Source organism: Pelmatolapia mariae, linkage group LG5 (genome assembly GCF_036321145.2).
Source record: "Pelmatolapia mariae isolate MD_Pm_ZW linkage group LG5, Pm_UMD_F_2, whole genome shotgun sequence".
In the NCBI taxonomy this organism is placed as follows: domain Eukaryota; kingdom Metazoa; phylum Chordata; class Actinopteri; order Cichliformes; family Cichlidae; genus Pelmatolapia; species Pelmatolapia mariae.
The window spans coordinates 6,938,482-6,961,338 of record NC_086231.1 but is presented as its reverse complement, the minus strand read 5'-3'; the positions used below and the strand labels follow the sequence as shown (position 1 = coordinate 6,961,338).

At 40.1% G+C, this 22,857-nt stretch overlaps 1 protein-coding gene across 1 annotated transcript; it reads left to right on the top strand.

Annotated features, from left to right (window-relative positions):
• Positions 1-6,318: 6,318 nt before the first annotated feature.
• LOC134626925 (elastase-1-like) lies at positions 6,319-15,189 on the top strand (the record flags this gene model as incomplete). The annotated part of the gene is made up of 8 exons (XM_063472822.1): positions 6,319-6,358; positions 6,575-6,660; positions 6,803-6,903; positions 7,983-8,108; positions 8,359-8,495; positions 8,589-8,731; positions 8,832-8,981; positions 15,181-15,189. Coding segments are annotated over exons 1-8 (792 nt in total), but the record flags the coding sequence as incomplete, so codon positions are not given.
• Positions 15,190-22,857: the final 7,668 nt, after the last annotated feature.

Sequence of the window (22,857 nt, the reverse complement as noted above, 5' to 3'; positions counted from 1 at the left end):
TAATATTGCACAGACCAATGAAGCCTCAAGATTGCATTCTGTCTCTCTGTACTTCTAATTGTCAGTGGTAAAAAGTGATTGACAGAATACACAATAGATTTGGAAATCTGAGGTTTGCTTAATGTCAGAGCTGTGTTGTTCAACTAGCATCATCCTCAGACATCAAACAATCCAATTTCAGCACTTTTGTTCCCTGTTGTAACATATCTGATTTGTGTTACCACTGATGGTTTATCACAGTGGGGGAAATAATTATTTGATTCCCTGCTGAATTTATAAGTCTGCTCACTTACAAAGAAACAAACAGTCTCTAATTTTTACAGTAGTTTCATTGTCATGGACAGAAACTACTGTTCAACTGAACAATCGAGAAGAAAAAAAAAATCACATTACATAAATGTAAACTGATTTGCATGTCACTGAGTGAAAAAAGTATTTGAGCCTCCAGCAAAAGACGAGTACTTGGTGTGGAAACACGTGTTGGCAGGCACAGCTGTAAGAGGTTTCTTGTAGTTGGTCAACAGGTTTGCACTAATCTCAGGAGGGATTTTGGTCTACTCCTCTTTCAATCCATTATGATATAATGTATACCAACGGCTCTCTAAATCCTTTAGGTTTCTTGGCTTTCTCTTGGCATCTTGAAGTTTCAGCTGCGTCTACGGATTTTCTATCAGATTCAGATCTGGAGTCTTGCTAGGCATTCAGTTACCCTAATGTGCTTCTTCTATAGCCATTCCTTTGTTGCCTTGATTTTATGGTTTGGGTCATTGTCATGCCGGAAGACCCATTCATGATCCATCCTTACTGTCCTAGGGAGGGAAGGAGATGCTACCCATAATGGTGGAGATGTTGGAGTGGAAGAATTCTATGGACAAGCGCGCTTTGTATGCATTACAAGTTGAGATCAAGAGTATCTGTAATTGACTTATTATAATCTGTGGGCACACAGCCAACCTGTGGGAGCCAGAATTATATGGGATGAATCAATTTATAACTTTTATGTAATGTGGCTTTTTCCCTGGATTTTGTTATTGGTATTCCGTCTCTCTATTTAAAACAAAACTATTATACAAATTAGAGACTGTTTGTTTCTTTGTAAGTAACTAAACTTACGAATTAAGCAGGTATTCAAATAATTATCTCTTCCTTTGTATTGTTAAAAGCAAGAAACAGAACAAAAGAAAATGGTAATGACACAAAAGAATTTGACAATTTGTGTAGTGACATGTTAGTCTGGAAACGAACAAGTTACTCTTATCACAGCACACTTATTCAAACTAACTGTCACTCTAGAAAATGCACTAATTGACATATTTTTCCTCTCCTTTCCCTCTGGGAATAATTATGTCGTCAACCAGTGTCAGGTATAAACATGCAGTGCAATAAAACTATGCATTACAAAAGAGCTTTACAAGCCCTGTTCACTGTTTGTTATTATAATTAGATTTCCTTGTTAAAAATAATAATAAAAAAAACACAGTTGACGACCATAAATAACCATAAATGTTTTTTTACTTACTGCATCACTTTTTAAACATGCTAATCAGTTTGTGTGCTAATGCTAACTGCGTTTGGTAATTTCTTTGTGAGATATCCTCTGTGTCTTCTAATCTTGATATTGTTGAACCTTTATTCTTCAGTTAATGTTTTTTGGTTTCAGCTTTTGAAGGCTGTGTAATGACCCTATTGTTAGAACACACAGTGTGAAGCAATATGGTAGGTCAGTTTTTAATCTCCTTTCCCCTCTATCACTCTGTGAAGGAAGCTTGGAGCAGCAGCCTCCTTTTCCACTCCAGTAGACCCTATCACTGCTTCAACCAAGGCCTGGGACCTGGCACTCTGGCAGCACCTGAGGCCAAAGCAGACGGAAGAGGGAACAGGAAGCTAAAGGTTAAAGTAGCAGCAGCCGCTGTAGGACAGAGATAGATGAACAATACTCCAAAGGATCAATCAAGTACTCGTAACCACAGCAGATCATCTTTCTTAAGCAGCATTACTGCTGCACCATTTTGTCCCTGCCCCCATAAACCGCATTACTCCACCGCCTATGAGGCACATTTTTTTTTTGCCAGATCTATAGAAATGAGCAGACTGAGAAGAATGAGGACGGAAACATGAGAAGAAAAATGAGCTCCCGAGGAAGCTAGACTGAGAGAGAGAGAGAGAGAGAGAGAGAGAGAGGGGTGAGGGTGGGGGTGGTGGTGGGTGGATGGGGTAGTGGGAGGCTGTATTGATTGTTTTCACTTTGGTGTAATTGCAATTAAAGGTTGCAAACAGCCCAGTGGATCAGTTTCACTGCTGTCACCCAGCAGGACACATGGAAGCATTGATGCATCCCTCCACATTTCCCTGGCCAGCAGGGAGAAGTGCTAATACACTGTCAGCTCTAGTAGACTGTATAGATTAGTGCTATGCCTTGCAGTAATCTAGTGCTGCAACTCCTTAAACCTTACATATAAACAAGTTACACCACTACAACAAAGAGCTGAAAGACGAGCCAGTGTTAATGAGTTGGTATACTCTTAGGTGCTGTGAGATGGTGCAGATGGTGCTGTTCTATTTTTATTTGTGGGCTTGACAGATGTTCATCAAGTGCAAGAGTGTTATGTAGGTAATCACAGAGAGCCTTTTGTAAAAGCTTTGTGTTTCAAGGAATTCAGTGTTATCTTAGACAACCCAGGAATCTTGTGCCCATCAGGAAAACAAAAATAAAAGACAGGACTGCATTGCCAGTGACTAAAATAACAATGAAAACTATAACTCTGTTAAACTTTGTCCAATAAGACTTTAGGGAATATATTTAATATTAGTAGAGCAAGTTAATGCTATGCTCACATGCAAGAAGCAATGATGCAAAAATGTCTGCTCTGTTTGTCTGCTCCTGCAGTTTTCACAGGATTGTGTACAGTTCTGTAAAAAAACACTACACACACCTAATGAATCAGTAACTTGTAAAACCATCTTTAGCAGCAATAACTTGAAATAATCTTTTTCCCTATGACTTACGAATATGAATTTAGGCCCAATCTTCTTCACAATGTTGTTTCACTTCATTAAGGTTTGCGGGCATTAATCCACAGCTCTCTTGAGGACAATTTTAAGGTATTTGTATCAGGTTGAGGCCTGGACTGATGGGGTCTTTGCAGCATCTTGATTGTTTTTTAGCCATTCAGCTATAGATTTGTTGCTGCTTGGGATTGCTGTTTTGTTACATAATACAATTTTGGTAAAGCTTTAGCTGTTGGATTACAGCCTCACTTCTGGCTCTAGGATACTTTGTTATACTGTTACTGAAAAACAAGCCCAAATCATCATCATCCCGCCACCATCATGCTTGACAGTTGGTAAGAGGTGTTTGTACGAACATGCTGTGTTTTTGTCAGATGTGGTGTTGTGCATGATGGGCAAACATCCCCACTCTAGTCTTACTCTTATTTTTATTTTATTCTTATTTTTATTCTTATTCTTAGTCTCCACTATGTTGAAAGGACATGCAAACCTAAGCCAGGCTGCCGTGTTCTTTTTAGAGAGAAAGGTTTTCACCCCTTACAAGCCACTCTTCATAAGTTTTTTTTTTTTTTTGTAATTGTACTGTCATGAACTTCATTTACAAGAAATTCACATTTTTTGTTTTATTCTTTTTTATATGTTCAGTGCTGTGTTTGCCATGTGTTCTACTTGCGCAAATTAATTAAATAAAAAAAAATAATAATAATAATACAGCTTTAAATCCACAGGATAATGATGGACAGTAGGAAACAAAAAGACGGAATACAAATCAAATATTTGAGCACCAGACTGTCATAAGTGTGTTTAATGGCAACTTTCGTACTCATGCTTATTTGGATTTACCTTAAACTACTTTAAATAGCTCTTAAAATGTCTGAGTTGTCTGTGTCACACACTGTATTGCCTCACTTTCCTCACAGCAATTCATTATCCAATGGTAAGTAATAACCGAATATCAGAATATCATATCATATATGGAATGAGTAACTGTATTTGGTTGTAGTAACGCTAGTGGTTTCCTTTTTGGCAAGAGTTTTTAAAATAGTGTCACATTGGCATAATCAACATTTACACTGCGTGATAACCCTCCCCAACTTTCTATCACACACCCAACACCCAATCAGTGCATCTCATCCATTTTTTTTCAAACCTCAATTTCCTGCTCGTGTATGTGAGACATCTTTATGGGAACCAAATCGACTGTTCATTAATGAGGGAAGCTGTATCAAGAACAAACATCTTTAATTAACACATCCCCAGTACTTCCTGTCTTTGATCTCCGCGTTTGATTTATGCCTCTGCAAGAAAAGGTTGGGGTGGTGGAGGAGTACAGAAGAAGTTTGAAAAGGACGAGGAGAAAATAATGAAACTGTGGAGCCCCTGTTGGTCAGGAAGTCCTGCAGCATTAGGACCTTTCCCCTGTGTGTCAGGAGGGCAGCTCAATTACTAGGCAGCACAGCTATCTCTTTAATAGCCTGATAAGACAATAATCCAAAATCCATACAGTTTTAATGACTTTCTGTCTAATTAAGGACTGTTTTATAAAATATGGACACATCAGAGGCCTTCCTATTGTTCAGTAAGCTACTGTTGGTGCTATCAGCGTGACTAGTTCAGAACAAGTAAAAGGCTTTTAAAAAGTATAATTATATGTATTTTACTTAGAGACTTACTGTGCATAAATCATCAAGTAATCCATCTGTGATTCTAGTGTTCAATGTCAGAGAGGTTATGATGAACTGAGGGAGAGAAATCACTTTTACCTCAGTTCTCACACTGGATTTAAACACAGAGTTAGGAATGGAGAGAACTCTTAAAAATCTCAGTAGTAGCATTAGCACTACACTACAGACTGAATTTAAAATCGACCTGCATGAATATTTGAGGTTTTCAAAGCAAAATCAGGACTACATCTGTCATCTGTCTGTATGACCAGGAATGTGTGTGTCCCTTTGTAGAGAAGCCAAGTGTTTGTTAGTCTTTAGTCCCCTCTAGTGTTGGCCCATAATATTGTCATGTTTTCAATTAGCTTTATAGTTCATATTTCTACTGTATCTATAAAATAATGTATACACTTGCCTTGCTCTGAATCATGAATGACTCTTTATACTACAAACAAAATTAAATTACCTTTTTAATATTACATTTAGTTTTACATTAGTAAATAATTGGTACCATCTAGACATCACACTCAAGTATTCCTTTAGCTTCATTTCAGTTCAGTTTTATTGAAACAGCTTCAACAAAAACAAACAAAAAACTAAATTAAGCATGAATAACAACAATCTAAATTATTGTCTTCTTTATTCTTCATTTCTTTATATTTCTGACTTTAGAAATATTCTCTTTAATTACTATACAGACCAGATGGGACAGTTGTAAAAAATATTGTAAAATATAACAAAAGATTTACTTTCCAGAGAACATGGTCAGTCACACTGTATTTCTTTTTTAGGAATTTAAGGCAAGATTGATACCCCCCCTCCACCAAAACACACATTCAGTACATTGCCATCCAGTTGTCACATAACAAAAATTCTAGGTGATACCAGACACTAGAAGATAAGAAGTGAACCTGTTTTCCATTTTAATGTGTACTTTTGGAATATGCCATTACACCATTGATGCCACAGCCGTTTGCGTTCCCATGCTCACTTGATAATTCATGCTGGTTCAAATGGACATGTGATTATGCTGTGATGTAAGTCTTCACAAGATCTTGCCCTCTCTTACATCAGGCACTTTATTTTAAGATTTCATGCTGCACTGTAATGGGAATGATCTGTATTTAATAAATCATTGAGGATATTGGGTGAGAGGTAACAGTGTAGGTTTTCATACGTATCTGTCATACGTATCTGATATGATGACATTATGATATGATCTATTGTCATTATTTACAGAATGAATCATTCTTACACTCCTTTTCTGACAAAAGTATTTTGACAAAATATCTTTTCTGTAAGCTGTTGCCCAAAATAAGTGTGGTGCACACTATCAGCAAGAATACATTTATAAATGTATTCCTTTTAACTGCTCTGAACCACTGTGACTCATTTTATCCAGCGATAAAACTGTCAGTCTATGTGATATTGTTCATTTTGGACCATATTCAACTGACCAAAGCAGGGGATGTTTTTTTTTAACTGGCTGTGATAGCGCTGTGTGACACAGACCACAGGTACACACCTGGGTTTTGTCACAGGGGAAAGAGCAGTCACATTTTTCCACATCAGCTGAAGGTCAAGTTCAGGTATAAAAGAAGGAAAGCAGCACTGGTTCCTGCACAGACGTTTTGAGACTGCAAACATGCTCAGGTTTTTGGTGTTGACAAGTCTTGCAGCCTTGGGTAAGAAAATGACAGCAGACATTATGCTATATAACCATTCATTATTGATCCGTCTGTCTCGTTTTATTCTCATACTCTTTGTCATGCCCTGTACCGTACATTCACTCAGTCACTCTTTTAATGACGATCATTTTTCCTTTTCCCGAAAGATGAAAGCAAATAACATTTTCAGATTTCTGTTAATGTGTATAAACTGATCATTATTTTTTTAACTAGTGCTGGCCGAGCCCAAGTATCTGATGGACATTGATCAAAGGGTTGTAGGAGGTGAGGTGGCTGCACCCAACTCCTGGCCCTGGCAGGTAACCCAGTATGACACATTCAATTGATTTTCACAATAAAAATGAAAGCATGTGGTCGTTCAGAGCCAAAATATCAGATTGTTAAATTAGACTTTAATTAAGCTTGAATGTTTTTACGCAGAGATTTCTGTTTCTCCCTTAGATCTCTCTTCAGTACCTATCTGGCGGCTCCTACTACCACACATGTGGAGGAACTCTGATCCAGAGAGGCTGGGTTATGACTGCTGCTCACTGTGTGGACAGGTAACAAAATGATGAACTACAGGCTCACACAGTATTCTTTGGCTGTAGGAGTTTTAGTTTTATTTGGGCTTATTATGTCATTTATCATGAAGTGCTGAAGAGGACCCAAATGCAAGACGCTGGAGGCAGGCTTGAAAAACAAAAGGCAAGGGGTTTATTTTGGCTGATGAACTCCAGAAAAGAGAACAATCATAAATCCAGCAGCTGGTAGGAATGAGTAGGGATGATAGGCTATAAGTATACAGAGGGGTGACTGGTGAAAAGACACATTGGGGGGGAAATGGGAGGCAGCTGAACACGATAAAAACTGAACACAATTAAGGGGGTTAAAGGGATACAGACAGAAGGTAAAACTGAAATAGGAAAGAAAATAAACCTACAAAGGATAAAACAAGATATAACCAAAGGGGACTAATCCTAACCTAAATGCAAAGACCTGACAACAACTACAGGATAGGAAAATAAAAAGAGACTGACATATAAACTCAAGAGACAGAGGATGATGACAGCAATCTAGAAATTTTAGAAGTCTGGAAACACAAAGAACTAAACTAATCCCTATGAAAGCATAACGAAAACAGAAACCAGTGACCTAAAAAGAAGCAGGGTCAGACTAGAATGAAGAAATAAAAACTGTATCCACACCCTAAATACAAAAACAGAAAAAACAATTTCACAGAATATTAAGGCAGAAAATTTAAACAAACAAACATAAAAAACTGGTTTAACAATGGACATAGTAAAACTAAGGAAAATCAACAAGGGTCCTCAAAACCAATATAAACCCCTCTACAGTGGAGGGTAAAATGAAATTCAACCCCTGACTTGAAAGTCAGTGGGTTACTTCTAACCAAATACTTATTTATGATTTATTTCCGTGTTTCATAAAGCCACCAGCATGAGGAAAAATCTTACAACCTCATTTGTAACTGTTACATTGAAAGAAAATTTGCTTATTGATTTAAAAGAAAAACAAACAACATAAATCAAACATAAACAAGAGTATACTGCAGTGAAATCCAACGTATTGATTGCTAACAATGTTGTGTTTGTTTTTGGATGTTTCTGAAACATTGCAGCCCCCGGACCTTTCGTGTCATTCTTGGTGAACATGACCTCAACAGCAACAGTGGCAGAGAGCAGGTCATAGCTGTCAGTGCCATTTATGTCCACCCCCAATGGGATGCTAACAAACTGTCTCAGGGGTGAGAAGTACCTTTATGTCTTGTATTCCTAAGCATTTTTAAATTGTTTGTTAGTAGCTATTTATAACCTTTTTAAGTAATGTTATATTTGGCAAATGTATTGATTTGGGGTCTGAATGTTACATTATGGATGTGGTGGGTCAAGGATATGAACAAAATTTGCCTCCCAGAACTATTTTGGTTAACTGTTAGACAATTTAGACAATTTTAGAGGCTTTACAAAACGAATTTTGTTAACTCTCTACCTTAGGAATGATATCGCTCTGCTGAAACTGGCCTCAGACGCCACCTTGAACACTTATGTCCAGCTGGGCTCTCTGCCTCCCTCTGGCCAGATTCTGCCCAACAACAACCCCTGCTACATCACAGGATGGGGGCGCACCGCCAGTGAGTTGTCTGTATGATCTCCTGTCAATATCACTGTCATCACTGGGTGTCTTCTGTAAAGACTAAGGTACCTTACCATTTTATTTTGTCCAGCCGGTGGTAGCCTGTCTCCTGAGCTTAAGCAGGCCTACCTTCCTGTGGTGGACTATCAGACCTGCTCCAGCCCTAGCTGGTGGGGCAGCACTGTGAATAACAACATGGTGTGCGCTGGTGGTGGAAATGAGGCTGGATGCAACGTGAGTTTCATTCTACAAAAAAAGAAGAAAACTATGCTGCCAGAAAGAAATACAGGATCATTTTACATAATTAAAATAATAAATCTTTTTTTTTTCTCAGGGTGACTCTGGTGGCCCTCTTAACTGCTTGAATGGTGGAAAATACTACGTGCACGGTATTGCCAGCTTCGTGTCTGGTCTGGGATGCAATACTTACCAGAAGCCTACTGTCTTCACCCGTGTCTCCGCTTTCATTAACTGGATAAACTCTGTTAGTATAAAAGGATTTTATTATCAGAGATATTCATGAAATTATTACAACTAAAAATGTTTTATAGAATTCATTTATTGTTATATCTCTAAGGTTGCAATGCTTAACCAATTTGAACGTTTTCTGTTTTATAGATCGTCTAGTAAGCACAAGAATCGTTGACGCTGCAGAGACCGCATTCCATCATATTTTCATCTACTGTACAGACTCACTTGTCTGGTGCAATTCTGCAAAAATAAATGTAATTAACTTTGTGTGATGACTCATTTATCATCAGAAAGTTTATGCAACGGAAATGCCATTAAAAAGGTAATTTATTTAGGCTTAGACATCAGTCTATTCTACCCTGCAACAAGATGTGAATCAAGGACATAGGGGGAAAAAAAATTAACTATCGTTTATGAAAGCATGTAAATTATAGTGTTGACAGTAAATGCTGAACACTTGGATACTGATGGAAAGTATAGAGGCACTATTTTTGTCACTTCTGTGATAGCAAAAACTATTTGAAACAGCAAAAAAGTCTGAGCTAGACAACAGGTGTATGTCTAACCTCTTCCAAGCACAGCTGAGGAGGACAAAGGTCATCTTTTACTATGAAAAAAGAAAAAAGACATTTAGAAATTCTGAGATGCCACAGGAATTACAACTTGTAATTATAATTTTTAGCTTTGCCTTTACTCGTTTTTTTTGCCACGTTGGATTAAGGTTTCAAAGGGGTTGGAGGACGTACTGAGTCACTGTTTCCCCAGTTGGACATTATCAGGCCCGGGACAAGGCCTGGGTGTAGCTCTTTTCTTCTATTCATTTCAAGATTGGTATAAGAAATCAACATTACTATGGAGTTTATGAGTTAGATTATGATAAAAATCAGGTGATTTGATTAAGTTATTCTTAGTATTTGATTTTTTTTTACGTTGCCCACCTAAAATGCTTAAATTGCCACAGGTGTAAAAACAAAATCAATATGGACTGCTTCTACAAACATTTTTAAAAAATGAGTCGCTAGCAGGAGCTCAGGGAATTTGGACCCTCCCTTTAAACAGAGAGCTGGTCCAGTCTAACAACATGTAACAAATGACATGGTGATATTTAAGATATATTTAATATAACTGATGCATGTCCTTTAGACTTCAATGCTGGCTGAACTGTCTATACAGAAAGCAGTATAGCAAGAGGAGCTGTGGGAGCAGAAGAAGTGGCTTATGTCGCCTAATGGCCTTGGCAAGTTAAGTTTCACACACTAGCTGAATCAGGACTATGAAAGGTTGTGTAAATGCAGTGCTAGTGTTGCCCTTCAGTATTGGTTGCAGATGAAACTACAGGTGGAAAGAATCTAAGATGCTCGTCTTAAATCTGTTATATGATACTTACACAACTATCAGTCTGTATTGCTTTGTATTTCTATGACACACATTCTTTGCGTTCATGTACACATTTGTTTTACCATCAGGAATTTGAGATAGCTGCTTTCACTGCTTTCCAAATGTTAGAAGGTTCTAGAGCTAAGGTATATATATAAAAAAAAAAAACACCCATCTCGCCCCTGCGGGCGGTTTATCCTTCAAGCTCGGGTCCTCTACCAGAGGCCTGGGAGCTTGAGGGTCCTGCGCAGTATCTTAGCTGTTCCCAGGACTGCGCTCTTCTGGACAGAGATCTCCGATGTTGTTCCCGGGATCTGCTGGAGCCACTCGCCTAGCTTGGGAGTCACCGCACCTAGTGCTCCGATTACCACGGGGACCACCGTTACCTTCACCCTCCACATCCTCTCGAGCTCTTCTCTGAGCCCTTGGTATTTCTCCAGCTTCTCGTGTTCCTTCTTCCTGATATTGCTGTCATTCGGAACCGCTACATCGATCACTACGGCCGTCTTCTTCTGTTTGTCTACCACCACTATGTCCGGTTGGTTAGCCACCACCATTTTGTCCGTCTGTATCTGGAAGTCCCACAGGATCTTAGCTCGGTCATTCTCCATCACCCATTTTGACCTCGGGACTTCCAGGTTATACTCGGCACAGATGTGCCTGTACACTATGCCGGCCACTTGGTTATGGCGTTCCATGTATGCCTTGCCTGCTAGCATCTTGCACCCTGCTGTTATGTGCTGGATTGTCTCTGGGGCATCTTTACACAGCCTGCACCTGGGGTCTTGCCTGGTGTGATAGACCCCAGCCTCTATGGATCTTGTACTCAGAGCTTGTTCTTGTGCTGCCATGATTAGTGCCTCTGTGCTGTCTTTCAGTCCAGCTTTGTCCAGCCACTGGTAGGATTTCTGGATATCAGCCACCTCCTCTATCTGCCGGTGGTACATACCGTGCAGGGGCCTGTCCTTCCATGATGGTTCCTCGCCTTCCTCCTCTTTCTTGGGTTTCTGCTGCCTGAGGTATTCACTGAGCACGTTGTCAGTTGGGGCCATCTTCGTGATGTATTCGTGGATGTTTCTTGTCTCATCCTGGACTGTGGTGCTGACACTCACCAGTCCCCGGCCTCCTTCCTTTCGCTTAGCGTACAGCCTCAGGGTGCTGGACTTGGGGTGAAACCCTCCATGCATGGTCAGGAGCTTTCTTGTCTTTATGTCAGTGGCTTCTATCTCCTCCTTTGGCCAGCCTATTACCCCAGCAGGGTACCTGATCGCGGGCAGAGCGTAGGTGTTGATGGCCCTGATCTTGTTCTTACCATTCAGCTGACTCCTCAGGACTTGCCTGACCCTCTGCAGGTACTTGGTGGTTGCAGCTTTTCTAGCGGCCTCTTCATGGTTCCCATTCGCCTGCAGGATCCCCAGGTACTTGTAACTGTCCTCTATGTCTGCAATGTTGCCTTCTGGTAGTTCGATCCCCTCAGTTCTGACTACCTTCCCTCTCTTTGTTACCATCCGACTACACTTCTCCAGCCCGAATGACATCCCGATGTCATTGCTGTATAGCCTGGTTGTGTGGATCAGTGAATCGATGTCTCGTTCACTCTTGGCATACAGCTTGATGTCATCCATGTACAGGAGGTGGCTGACAATCGTTCCGTTCCGTAGTCGGTATCTGTAGCCAGTCTTGTTAATGATCTCACTGAGGGGGTTCAGGCCTATGCAGAACAGCAGTGGGGACAGAGCATCTCCTTGGTAGATCCCGCACTTGATGGTGACTTGTGCTATGGGCTTGGAGTTGGCCTCTAGTGTTGTACGCCACATCCCCATTGAGTTCCTGACGAAGGCTCTTAGGGTCCTGTTGATCTTGTACAATTCTAGGCATTCCAGTATCCAGCTGTGGGGCATTGAGTCATAGGCCTTCTTGTAATCAATCCAGGCTGTGCACAGGTTGGTCAGTCTGGTCTTGCAGTCTCGGCTGACTGTTCTGTCTACCAGTAGCAGGTGTTTTGCGCCTCTGGTATTCTTGCCAATCCCTTTCTGTGCCCCCGCTCATGTGCCTGTTCATCTTAGCCGATATGACGCCTGACAGGAGCTTCCATGTAGTACTGAGGCAGGTTATTGGTCGGTAGTTGGACGGGACCGGTCCCTTCTTGGGGTCCTTGGGGATCAGGACCGTCCGACCTTCGGTTAGCCATTCCGGGTGTCTCTCGTTAACTAGCAGCTGGTTCATTTGTGCTGCCAGACGCTCGTGGAGTGCAGTCAGCTTCTTCAGCCAGTAGGCGTGAACCATGTCGGGCCCTGGTGCTGTCCAACTCTTCATACTGGAGACCCTTTCTTGGATGTCTGCCACTGTGATGGTTACTGGACCCTGTTCAGGGAGGTCGCTATGGTCTGCCCTCAGATCCACTAGCCACTGAGCATTGCCGTTATGGGTTGCATCCTTCTCCCATATGCTCTTCCAGTATTGCTCCGTCTCCAGCCTTGGTGGTGCTGTTCTCTTATTGTTCCCTTTCCACTGAGAGTACACCTTTGCTGGTTCTGTGGAGAACAGCTGGTTTATTCTCCTGCCTTCTATCTCTCTGGTGTACCTCCTCAAGCGGCTGGCCAAGGCTGTGAGTCTTTGCTTGGCAGTTTCCAAGGCCTCAGGTATGGACAGCTTGCTGTATTTCTTATGCACCTTCTTTGTTGCACCTTTCTGCAACTCCGTTAGTTGGCTAACCTCCCTTCGTGCTACTTTGATCTTGCCCTCTAGCCTCCTTCTCCATGGAGGGTACTGCCCCTTGTGGCTGTTCAACTTGTAGCCAAGCATCTCACTGATCACTGCTGCCGTATTGTAGATCAGCTTGTTAGTGTCGGTAATCATGGTTGTAGGTATCATCCTTAGTGCTGCATTAACATCATCTAGCAGACCTTCTGAGGGTACTTCACGTAATCTTGGTAACCGGCTACGGGGGATCCAGGTTTCAAGCTTGGCCATGATCCTATCTTTCAGGTCAGTTCCTCTCGCACTCAACGATCCTTCTCCTATCGCACTTGGGGCTATGTACCCAATCTCGGGTGGGGGTGATGATATCTCCCCCCTGACCTGGCGTCCTGACTCCTCCTTGCCGTAGCATTTATGTTGTACCTCGTCAATCTCTAGCTGTGAGAGCAGTCCCTTCTTTCAAATGTTGGAACACTGAGCTACTAGTTGTTTCACCGTCATTGTGGATGTTGGCTATCGAAGAATCCATAGGTCCCTCATCCTATTCATGTAACCCCTTCCGCCAGGGTTACTTGCGTAGTAGCATTCCAACAACGCCCTGTTTTCGTCTCTTGCCCACCGATGCCTTCTTGTTCCAGTAGCCCACTTGTCGTCAGGGTGCCCTGGTTCCTCAACACCTGACGCGGACCTTGTTGATCCGGGCGACGTCCGAGCCGGCATGCCTTGATATTTATCTGTCTCCCTCATGTCTGCGGTAGGCTCGCTTAGCATAGGGGGTCTAGCCTTAGGACCCTTACTGGATACAGACGTCCCAGGCGGGAATCGAACTTGCGATCCTCTGCTCCAAAAGGCGTGTGTGTGTGTGTGTGTATATATATATATATATATATATACATACACACAGTGGCTTGCAAAAGTATTCGGCCTCCTTGAACTTTTCCACATTTTGTCACATTACAGCCACAAACATGAATCAATTTTATTGGAATTCCACGTGAAAGACCAATACAAAGTGGTGTACACGTGAGAAGTGGAACGAAAATCATACATGATTCCAAATTTTTTTTTACAAATAACTGCAAAGTGGGGTGTGCGTAATTATTCAGCCCCCTGAGTCAATACTTTGTAGAACCACCTTTTGCTGCAATTACAGCTGCCAGTCTTTTAGGGTATGTCTCTACCAGCTTTGCACATCTAGAGACTGAAATTCTTGCGTTAGCGCAGTTTGCTCGTTAACGTGTTGATGCCATCCAGCCCCACGCACGGGGCGATCCGCGGTAGCTGGTTAACGGAGATTTGCCGTGTTGTGGCGTTAACGTCATTTCAACGAGATTAACGCTGACAGCACTAGTGGGAACATAACGAATATGACTGCACATTTACTCCGACATCATCCTAGTGCAAAGACAAGTGGAAGCAGACAAAAACAACAAGCATGCATGCTACAGACTTGACCCGAGTCATGTAGACAGCTGTTAGCACATGATTCTCCTTATGGGGACCTGATATGTTTAATATGCTGCTGAGAATATACCCCAGAAGAAGGGTATAGTATAGCTTTTATTTTGGAAAGAGCCATTTCTCTGTAATAAACTCTCTTTTTCCAAAGATGAGTGATTTCTCGATCAGATAGGTTTATTTTTTTTATTACTTTGTTGTTTCAGCAACATTAAATTTAAAAACTGTACTTTTGAGTTAAAATATATATTTATAATTTTAATAAATGACTAATTAAAAAGGCATGAACATTTTTTTGTATCGAAAAAATATCGAACCGTGACACCAAAGTATCAAACCGAACCGAACCGTGAATTTTGTGTATCGTTGCACCCCTAATATAAATATAAATATATATATATATATATATATATATATATATATAAATATAAACCCACTGTCATATTTTTTTTAAAGAGGCTAGTGTTTGTAGCCTCACACTTATACTTGCATACTAACTCTTGGTAAGCAAACAAATACTGTAATTCAATTAATGAAATAATTCATTTAATGTATTAATCACCAAATATGTGACAGGGACTAGAAAGAGAGAGCAGATTTCTCCTGTATTGGCTTCCCTTCATTGGCTCCCTGTTAAATCCAGAATTGAATTCAAAATCCGGCTCCTCACATACAAGGTCTTAAATAATCCGGCCCCATCTTATCTTAATGACCTTGTAGTACCATATCACCCTATTAGAGCACTTCGCTCTCGCACTGCATGCTTACTTGTTGTTCCTAGAGTGTTTTAAAGTAGAATGGGAGGGAGAGCCTTCAGTTTTCAGGTCCCTCTTCTATGGAACCAGCTTCCAGTTTGGATTCGGGAGACAGACACTATCTCTACTTTAAGATTAGGCTTAAAACTTTCCTTTTTGCTAAAGCATATAGTTAGGGCTGGATCAGGTGACCCTGAATCCTCCCTTAGTTATGCTGCAATAGATGTAGGCTGCCGGGGATTCCCATGATGCATTGAGTTTTTCCTTTTCAGTCACCTTTTTCACTCACTATGTGTTAATAGATCTCTCTGCATTGAATCATACTTGTTATTAATCTCTGTCTTTCTTCCACAACACGTCTTTCATCCTGTTTTCCTTCTCTCACCCCAACCGGTCGCAGCAGATGGCCCCGCCCCTCCCTGAGCCTGGTTCTCCCGAAGGTCTCTTCCTGTTAAAAGGGAGTTTTTCCTTCCCACTGTCGCCAAAGTGCTTGCTAATAGGGGGTTATTTGATTGTTGGGTTTTTCTCTGTATGTGTTATTGTAGGATCTACCTTACAATATAAGCGCCTTGAGGCGACTGTTGTTGTGATTTGGCGCTATATAAATAAATTTGAAATGAATTGTTTATTTGCTGCCAACGGTGCTAACACTTTGAGAAATGATGGTACGTGCTCTTATAGGTTGCTCCTCTGCGCGTACTCATACATATGTATGGTCTATGGTATTGATCAAAAAGTTTCTTTCATTTCATCACAAGGAGACTGGTGGGCCTCCAAGCTGCAGAGCTAAAAGCATTTGGCATGCCAATGGGATAGACAGCTTTGTGTCTTTTATGGGATTTAGTATGCCCCAGAAGAATTTTCTGCCTACTACATGACATGAATGAACCGGGTAACTAATGGAAATGTAATGAAAAATAAAGAGAAAATAATAAAGGCTGTTAAACAGCTTCACTTTGATTTTTGACAGCATATTCAATAAAATACAATCTTTTCTAATATTATTATTATATTGCGTAACACTTTATAATGTCGCACCATTAAACATTATTAAGGCATTAAGTATTAGTAAGTGTATTAGTAAGTGTATCAGCAATTCCTTACTAATGAATAATGCCTTAGCATTAGTATACAGAAATTAATTTAATATATGAAATAAGTGATTACGTATTGAGATACACATTTATATATACATAATGATTAAGATATGAGCTCATTGTTTGTGAGTGTGTTACTGGAGAATTTATATATACTCATTTCATACTGTAATTCATGATTAATTCAGGCAGTTATTAGTTGTTAGTTAATTATTTTGTGTGACTTCATCTAAAGTGAGGACTACTTTTGCCTTATAAAACATTTATAAATAAATATGGTAGGACCTAAAGACTCAAACGGATCTCAGTTAGCTTCACAACAGAAGAATGACACAGATGAAACAAAAGAGATACAGAACATACAAATATTTATTGCTAGATGCAAAAAAAAACCACCGGAGGTTTTCAGAACACAGACATGTAGGTAGGCTCAGAGTCTGCACCAGAATTTGTAAGAGGGGTTTAAGTGAGAAAGATACATTGAGCAGTTGGAGCCACAGCTTAACTTAAATATATTAAATATATAAATTAACTTACATATACATATAAGTTTCTTCATGTTACAATGTATGTCTAATTTGTAACATTTTCTTTAATCCTCTTCATTGTTATTTTTATATGATGGTGGAGTTTTTTTAAGTCCTGATGTTAGTGCTGATTCAGCTGCCAGATTGGATTTGAATAGAATATAATAATCTATCTAATCTATCTCTGCTCTGATTGATTGATTGATTGATTGATTGATTGATATACTAAAGTGTTTTCTTCTTTCATGAACAGAATTTTCTCAGAGCTAAGCTTGATAAGTTTCTCTTGTTGCAATTCCCCTGGTCAAATCTTCAACCAATAATTGATAAAAACGAACGTGGCACCTGAATGATGTCTTTTATAACACAGATGAATAGTTGGATCTTGTGGATCTTGCAACATTTATATTTCTGATGAATGAACATCCACATTTCTAATAAAATTTCTGATGCCTGAAAGTTTTATTAGACCTCCTAAAACTTCACATCCAAAAGCTTTATGATAGAACAAATGCAGAAACAGAGGGGCTTTACCAAGCACATCAAAAGGCATTTTTATGTTATTTTATTTATGTATTATTATTCATTCATTTATTTTATTTTATTTTTATTTATTTTTTTACATATAAAGCATAATGTTCTGATTCTGGCAGCTAGTTCAGTTTCTCTTTTCTTCTTTTCTTTTGTTTTTCCTTTTTAGCCAAAATTGTTCTGTTTAATAAACATAAATAATGTGTTACCCTTTTCTGTTGCCTCTCTGGTGGTTCAGTGACATTTTAGAAGTAAAAGGCTGGGGCTTAATAAACTTGCACAGTAGATGCACGATAACTGTGTGCCTATAGTGGGAACAGCACACATGTTGCAGCTAGGGTGTAGTCAAAATTCAAATAGCACTTAAGAGTAAAAGTGACATTAACAGGAGATATTGATTACATTTCGTATGTCTTAAATGTTTTCACATTATCTGTATCATGTTTTTAGAAGTACAGCTGAACCTTTTTGTTATGCCTTTTTATGTAAAAAATATATTTTAATGCAGGGCCTGTGGGGAGGTTAAATGAACCACTATCTATGTGGATGTACTTGGATATTAGTTATATGCTCCCAGCTATGCTTTTATTTTTACAGGATTGCTCCTGTTTATGATTCCAGCAGTGATCTTTAAAGTTAAAAGGAATTTCTTGTACACACTAAATGAAAAGTGTTTTATTCATCTCGTGTTTTACTTTTTGTTAAATTCATTTGAAGTAAAGAAATTTATTTTGTTTATAAACAAAAATCTCACACAATAAATCTCATAAAAAATGTAACTTGCCTCACTTCAAGTACAAGCTTTGAATATAGGTTTACAGAATTTACATTTTAATTACTGGTATATTAAATGGAGATATTCTTCACTGTGTGAATGCTGTCTGTGAGCCACATGTGCAGAACAAGCTCATATCAGACCTGCAGTGTTTTCTTTGAGAAAAGTAAATAATTGAGCTCAGCATGTCCAGCATATGAAGTTAGTATGTGGAACGCAAAAGTGGTGCTGTAGATAACAGGCACAATACTCAAACACAGCAGCTGAATGAAGTTCTGTAGTTTATTTCTGGCTAAAGGTAAGACTGTAAGAATCCCAGTAAAAGGAAAATGTGTTGTAGTGTTAAAATCAACATGACAAGTGGAATTTATTTTGATGCCTTAAAAATCGTACCCCTGGTAACATCTCCTGGGTCTATGTGCCGTTTCCCACTCTGGGGGCGAGGGTACCTGGACCCGGGGTATAGAGTATGTTTGGGGAGTATGATTGTGTGTACATGTCCATTTATGTCTATCCTTACGTTGGGTGAGTGCTGAGTATTTGTATATGTGTGCATGAGGGTGGGAATGCATGTTTGTGTCTGTGTGTGCCTGTTTGTCTGTGTCTATATGTCAGGTCGGGTCTTAGACTCCACCTCTCTGGGAACTCCCAGGCCCTCCAAAGTATGGAGGCCTATCTCCCCTCACCACACTCCCTGCCGGTGACTGATGCCCTCAGGGGTCGGTGCATTGGTGGTTCTTGGTGTCCAGGGCTGGGCGCTCAGGTATGTACCAGCTCACTCCCGGTGGCTACTTGGCGGGGCCTGGCGCCTGTTGCTCGGTCAGGCCTCTTCCGGGGCGTAGGGGGCCCTCGGGCCTCCGGCCTCTGGGCCTGCGGCTCGGTTCACTCTGGCACAGCTGGCTGCCGGCAGAGCCGGCAGGCACGCCAGTGCAGCCCCCTCTGGCTTCTGCTCTGTGGCTATGTGATGGCATCAGCCACACCGGGGTAAATCAGTCCATTTTTTACTTTATTAGTTTGCTTTGCAGTTTTCTTCATTAATTTAATTCATTAATCATTTGGTTAAACCTAACACTGGTATTATGAGGCGCGCACATAGTAACATTGTGTGGTTTTTCTAAAATGTTTTGTTATATTAATTATGTTTCTCTCCCTTTGAGTTACCTGGGTTTGGGCGGTGGCTGTTTCCTGTCTGGGCAAAAGGCGTGGCTGAGGACTCTGGGAACAAAATGCCTGCTCAGCAGGACCAACCATGGGCTTACCAGGAGAAGGGGTGTTTTAGGTTTAGTTAGGTTATTCTGTGCTTAGTTAATATTAGTGTGTGTTTTTGTTTTCCCCCCTATTGTGTGTAAATGGTTTGGCCAAATCATTATAAAAGCTACCCTCATGTGTCTTTGTAATTAGGTCAGTTTGTGAGTTAAGTTGTGTCTCACTTTGTTTTGTTTAAGTTTCTGGAAATTATTTTTCGTAGAGTTATATTTAGTTGACCTCTTTTATGGGCCTGCTAAGTATGTTTTTGAATTTTGTTAATTTTGGACTTTTTGAGGGTTAGAATAAAGAAAACCCTTTTTGAAGATACTTTTTTTGCCTGTGTCCTCTATGCTTTGGCTGCTTGGTCCCTCACAGGCTACTGGGTGACCCCTCGTCTGGGGCTCTCCTCAGCTCTTCCCAGGAGGGTGGCACGGATGCCCCTCCGGTGGTACTCCTTGGGCTCTCACACTCTGGGGCCTCTGGATGTCTGGAGCCTGGATCTCCTCCATGCCTGCTTCATGCCCTGGGGGACGGGGCTATGGCCCTCTACACCCTCTAGCAGACCGTTACATGGGGAAACCTTTTGAATACAAGCGCGCTGATCCACACAGGTGTGCACACGGGTGTTCACTGTTCATAGACATAAACTACACCTTTCTTGGCTGCTACTTCACAGCACATTGTGTGCTGTCGGTCCTGCGTGCTGCACAACAACATTCAATATTTAGTATTTACTGCTGTTTACACTTAGCTAGATTAATGCGATGGTGTTGTGTTTAGTATGTTGCTTTGTTTTGTTTTTTTTGCTTGTTTTCTCTTCTTTTTCTCTCAACAGGTGATCCAGGAGATTTTTTTTTTTTTAAGTGCCCTTTCTCACTGTCCCTCTTCCCTTCTGTTTTTCTTTTCCTTCATCATTCTTTCTCCCTTTCCTATAACCCAGTCATGTCTGTCCCGTCCGTAACAACTGAAAATAAAATAAAATAAATAATAACAACAAAGGTCGATCAAATGGACCAATACGGCAAGGCCGTGATGATCCATTTGGCAAAGTAAATCCATTAGGTATCCTTGTTGGTCTTCAGACAACAATTCTGATGGCTAAAGAACCAAATGGGACAGGCAAAAAAAAAAAAATTTAAAAAAATCGTACCCCACACTATCGTTCATCTCCATTAAACCACATCCTTTTCTGCGGCAACACTTAATGTGCCATACCTGCACTAAAGATAGAGAGTTGTAATATCACCTCTGCAGGGCGTCATGAATATTTATCAAAGGGTTAATGTATAATTCTGGTGTGTGGCTTCGGGGTTGATATTGTAGCTTTTAACAGTGATCCTCATTTATATCAATGAATATCCTGTAACCTGCGACGTACACAGCTGTGTGCTTACCTTATAATCCTCTCAGTGTTTCCTTTTCTCTAGATGTTCACCTCCATTGTCGTAGCTTGAGCTCAGCTGTCTTTCCTAATGGCTCACAGGTCTGTGAACCTGTCAAAACAACATGTAGATTAACAGCTGACTGCATTTTCACCACAGTCATCAACAGTGAACTACAATTTATGTAAACATAAATTGCAACACCTCCAGACAAAAAACTCAGTTTTTCTACTTATTTAAAATGACATATTTACAAAAATCTGTCAAGCTGACATTCATGTATCCATAATATTTAGTAAGAGTGACTGATTGTTTCTAGGTTTGGTGAGAAAATAAACATATATTAAACATATATTGGCGTATTCATGTCTAAAGTTAAAGATATTAAAGGACTTAGTAAATCCAGCACCGCATCTTAATGTTGGAAAAAAAACATTCTTACTAATAAACAGAACAAAGACCTACATAGAGACTGTTTGGACTCATGTATTCCACCCCTGGAATACATCGGGGTGGGTTTTAATGTTAATTATTTAATGTACTTAAGTCATAAGATCTGAGCTGTATGCAAATGAATGTCAGTGGGAAGGTGGCCATCAAAACACTTTTAGGAGTTACACACTAGGACCACAGTATTTGGACAGTGACACATTTTACTGTGTGTAGTTTTGCCTGTGTACATCACTCAGTGGATTTAAAGTCAGTTAATCACGTTCTGATTAAATTGAAGATTTTTAGATGTAACTGAGGGGGGTCTAAGAAACACAACTAAACAGAAGACCAGTCAACCACAAACACCGAATTCAGAGAGATCAGACAGACATGGGGACATGACTGGGTAAAGAGACAGGTAACACCAAAGGGAACTAACATCAACCAAGGAATAGAACCAGGAACATATAGAACAAAACTGTGCTAGGAAACAAAACTGTAGTCAAAGGATGAAACAATAAAGAACTACAACATAAATCACTATTAAAAAAACAAATAAATCATGAACCCACAAAACTCAAAACACTGGGAACCACAACAATATCATTGTTAAATTACTTTCTGTAGAGGATTTACAAAAAGGTGCAAAACACTGGTTACACTAAAAAAAAAGGAATGCCAAATTAGGTTTTGGCACAAAATAACTAAACTTCTGGAAAATATTATTTGGGCAAAAGAAATCCAAATTTGCTTGTACCAAAATAATGGTAAGAGAAAACTGAGAAGAAAATGAGTAATTCATGAGCACACCAAAGCACACCACATTATCTGTCAAACATGATGAAGTAATATTATGGGCATGTATGGCTGCCAGGCGAACAGGACCGCTAATGTTTATTGATCCTATGTCTGGTGACAGAAGAGACTTCTGAAGTGTACAGGATTATAATATATTCAGATTAATTCAAATGCGCTAAATTTGTTCTGACAGGTTTTGGACAATAACCTAAAGCATTCTCCAAAAGCAACTCAAACATTTTTCCAGGGGACATAAATGGGATATTCTCAAGGCTGTCACTTGAACTCAGCTCAACAGAGCATACTATTATTTGAAGACTTCTGCAGTAAAGAGTAACATACAATCTGTTACAATTTAAACAAGTTTCACCCTCAGCACAGACAATTAAAGAAACCAAAAAATTCCCTGACTATTGCATTAATGTTAAAGTTAAGTTTAGCTTACACAGAGAATCTGACTAAATAATCCTGAGCAGCAACTGCTAATGTAAATGGAAAAAAATAATGATTTCAGCGGCTGAGTCAGTTATTCCATGAATGAATCCGCAGGCCTTCACTTCAGTGATAACTGTGAGACAGACACAGGTGGACAAGGGCTGGTACTGAACACTACACACAATCTCTCTCTCGCTCTCTCACACACACACACACACACACGCACACACACACACACACACACACACACACACACACACACACACACACACACACACACACACACACACACACACACACAGAAGTGGGCTGGAGGGTATAAAAGAGTCATGGACAGAAGCCTTCAGTGCAGAAAGTTTCAGGAAACTGCAGAC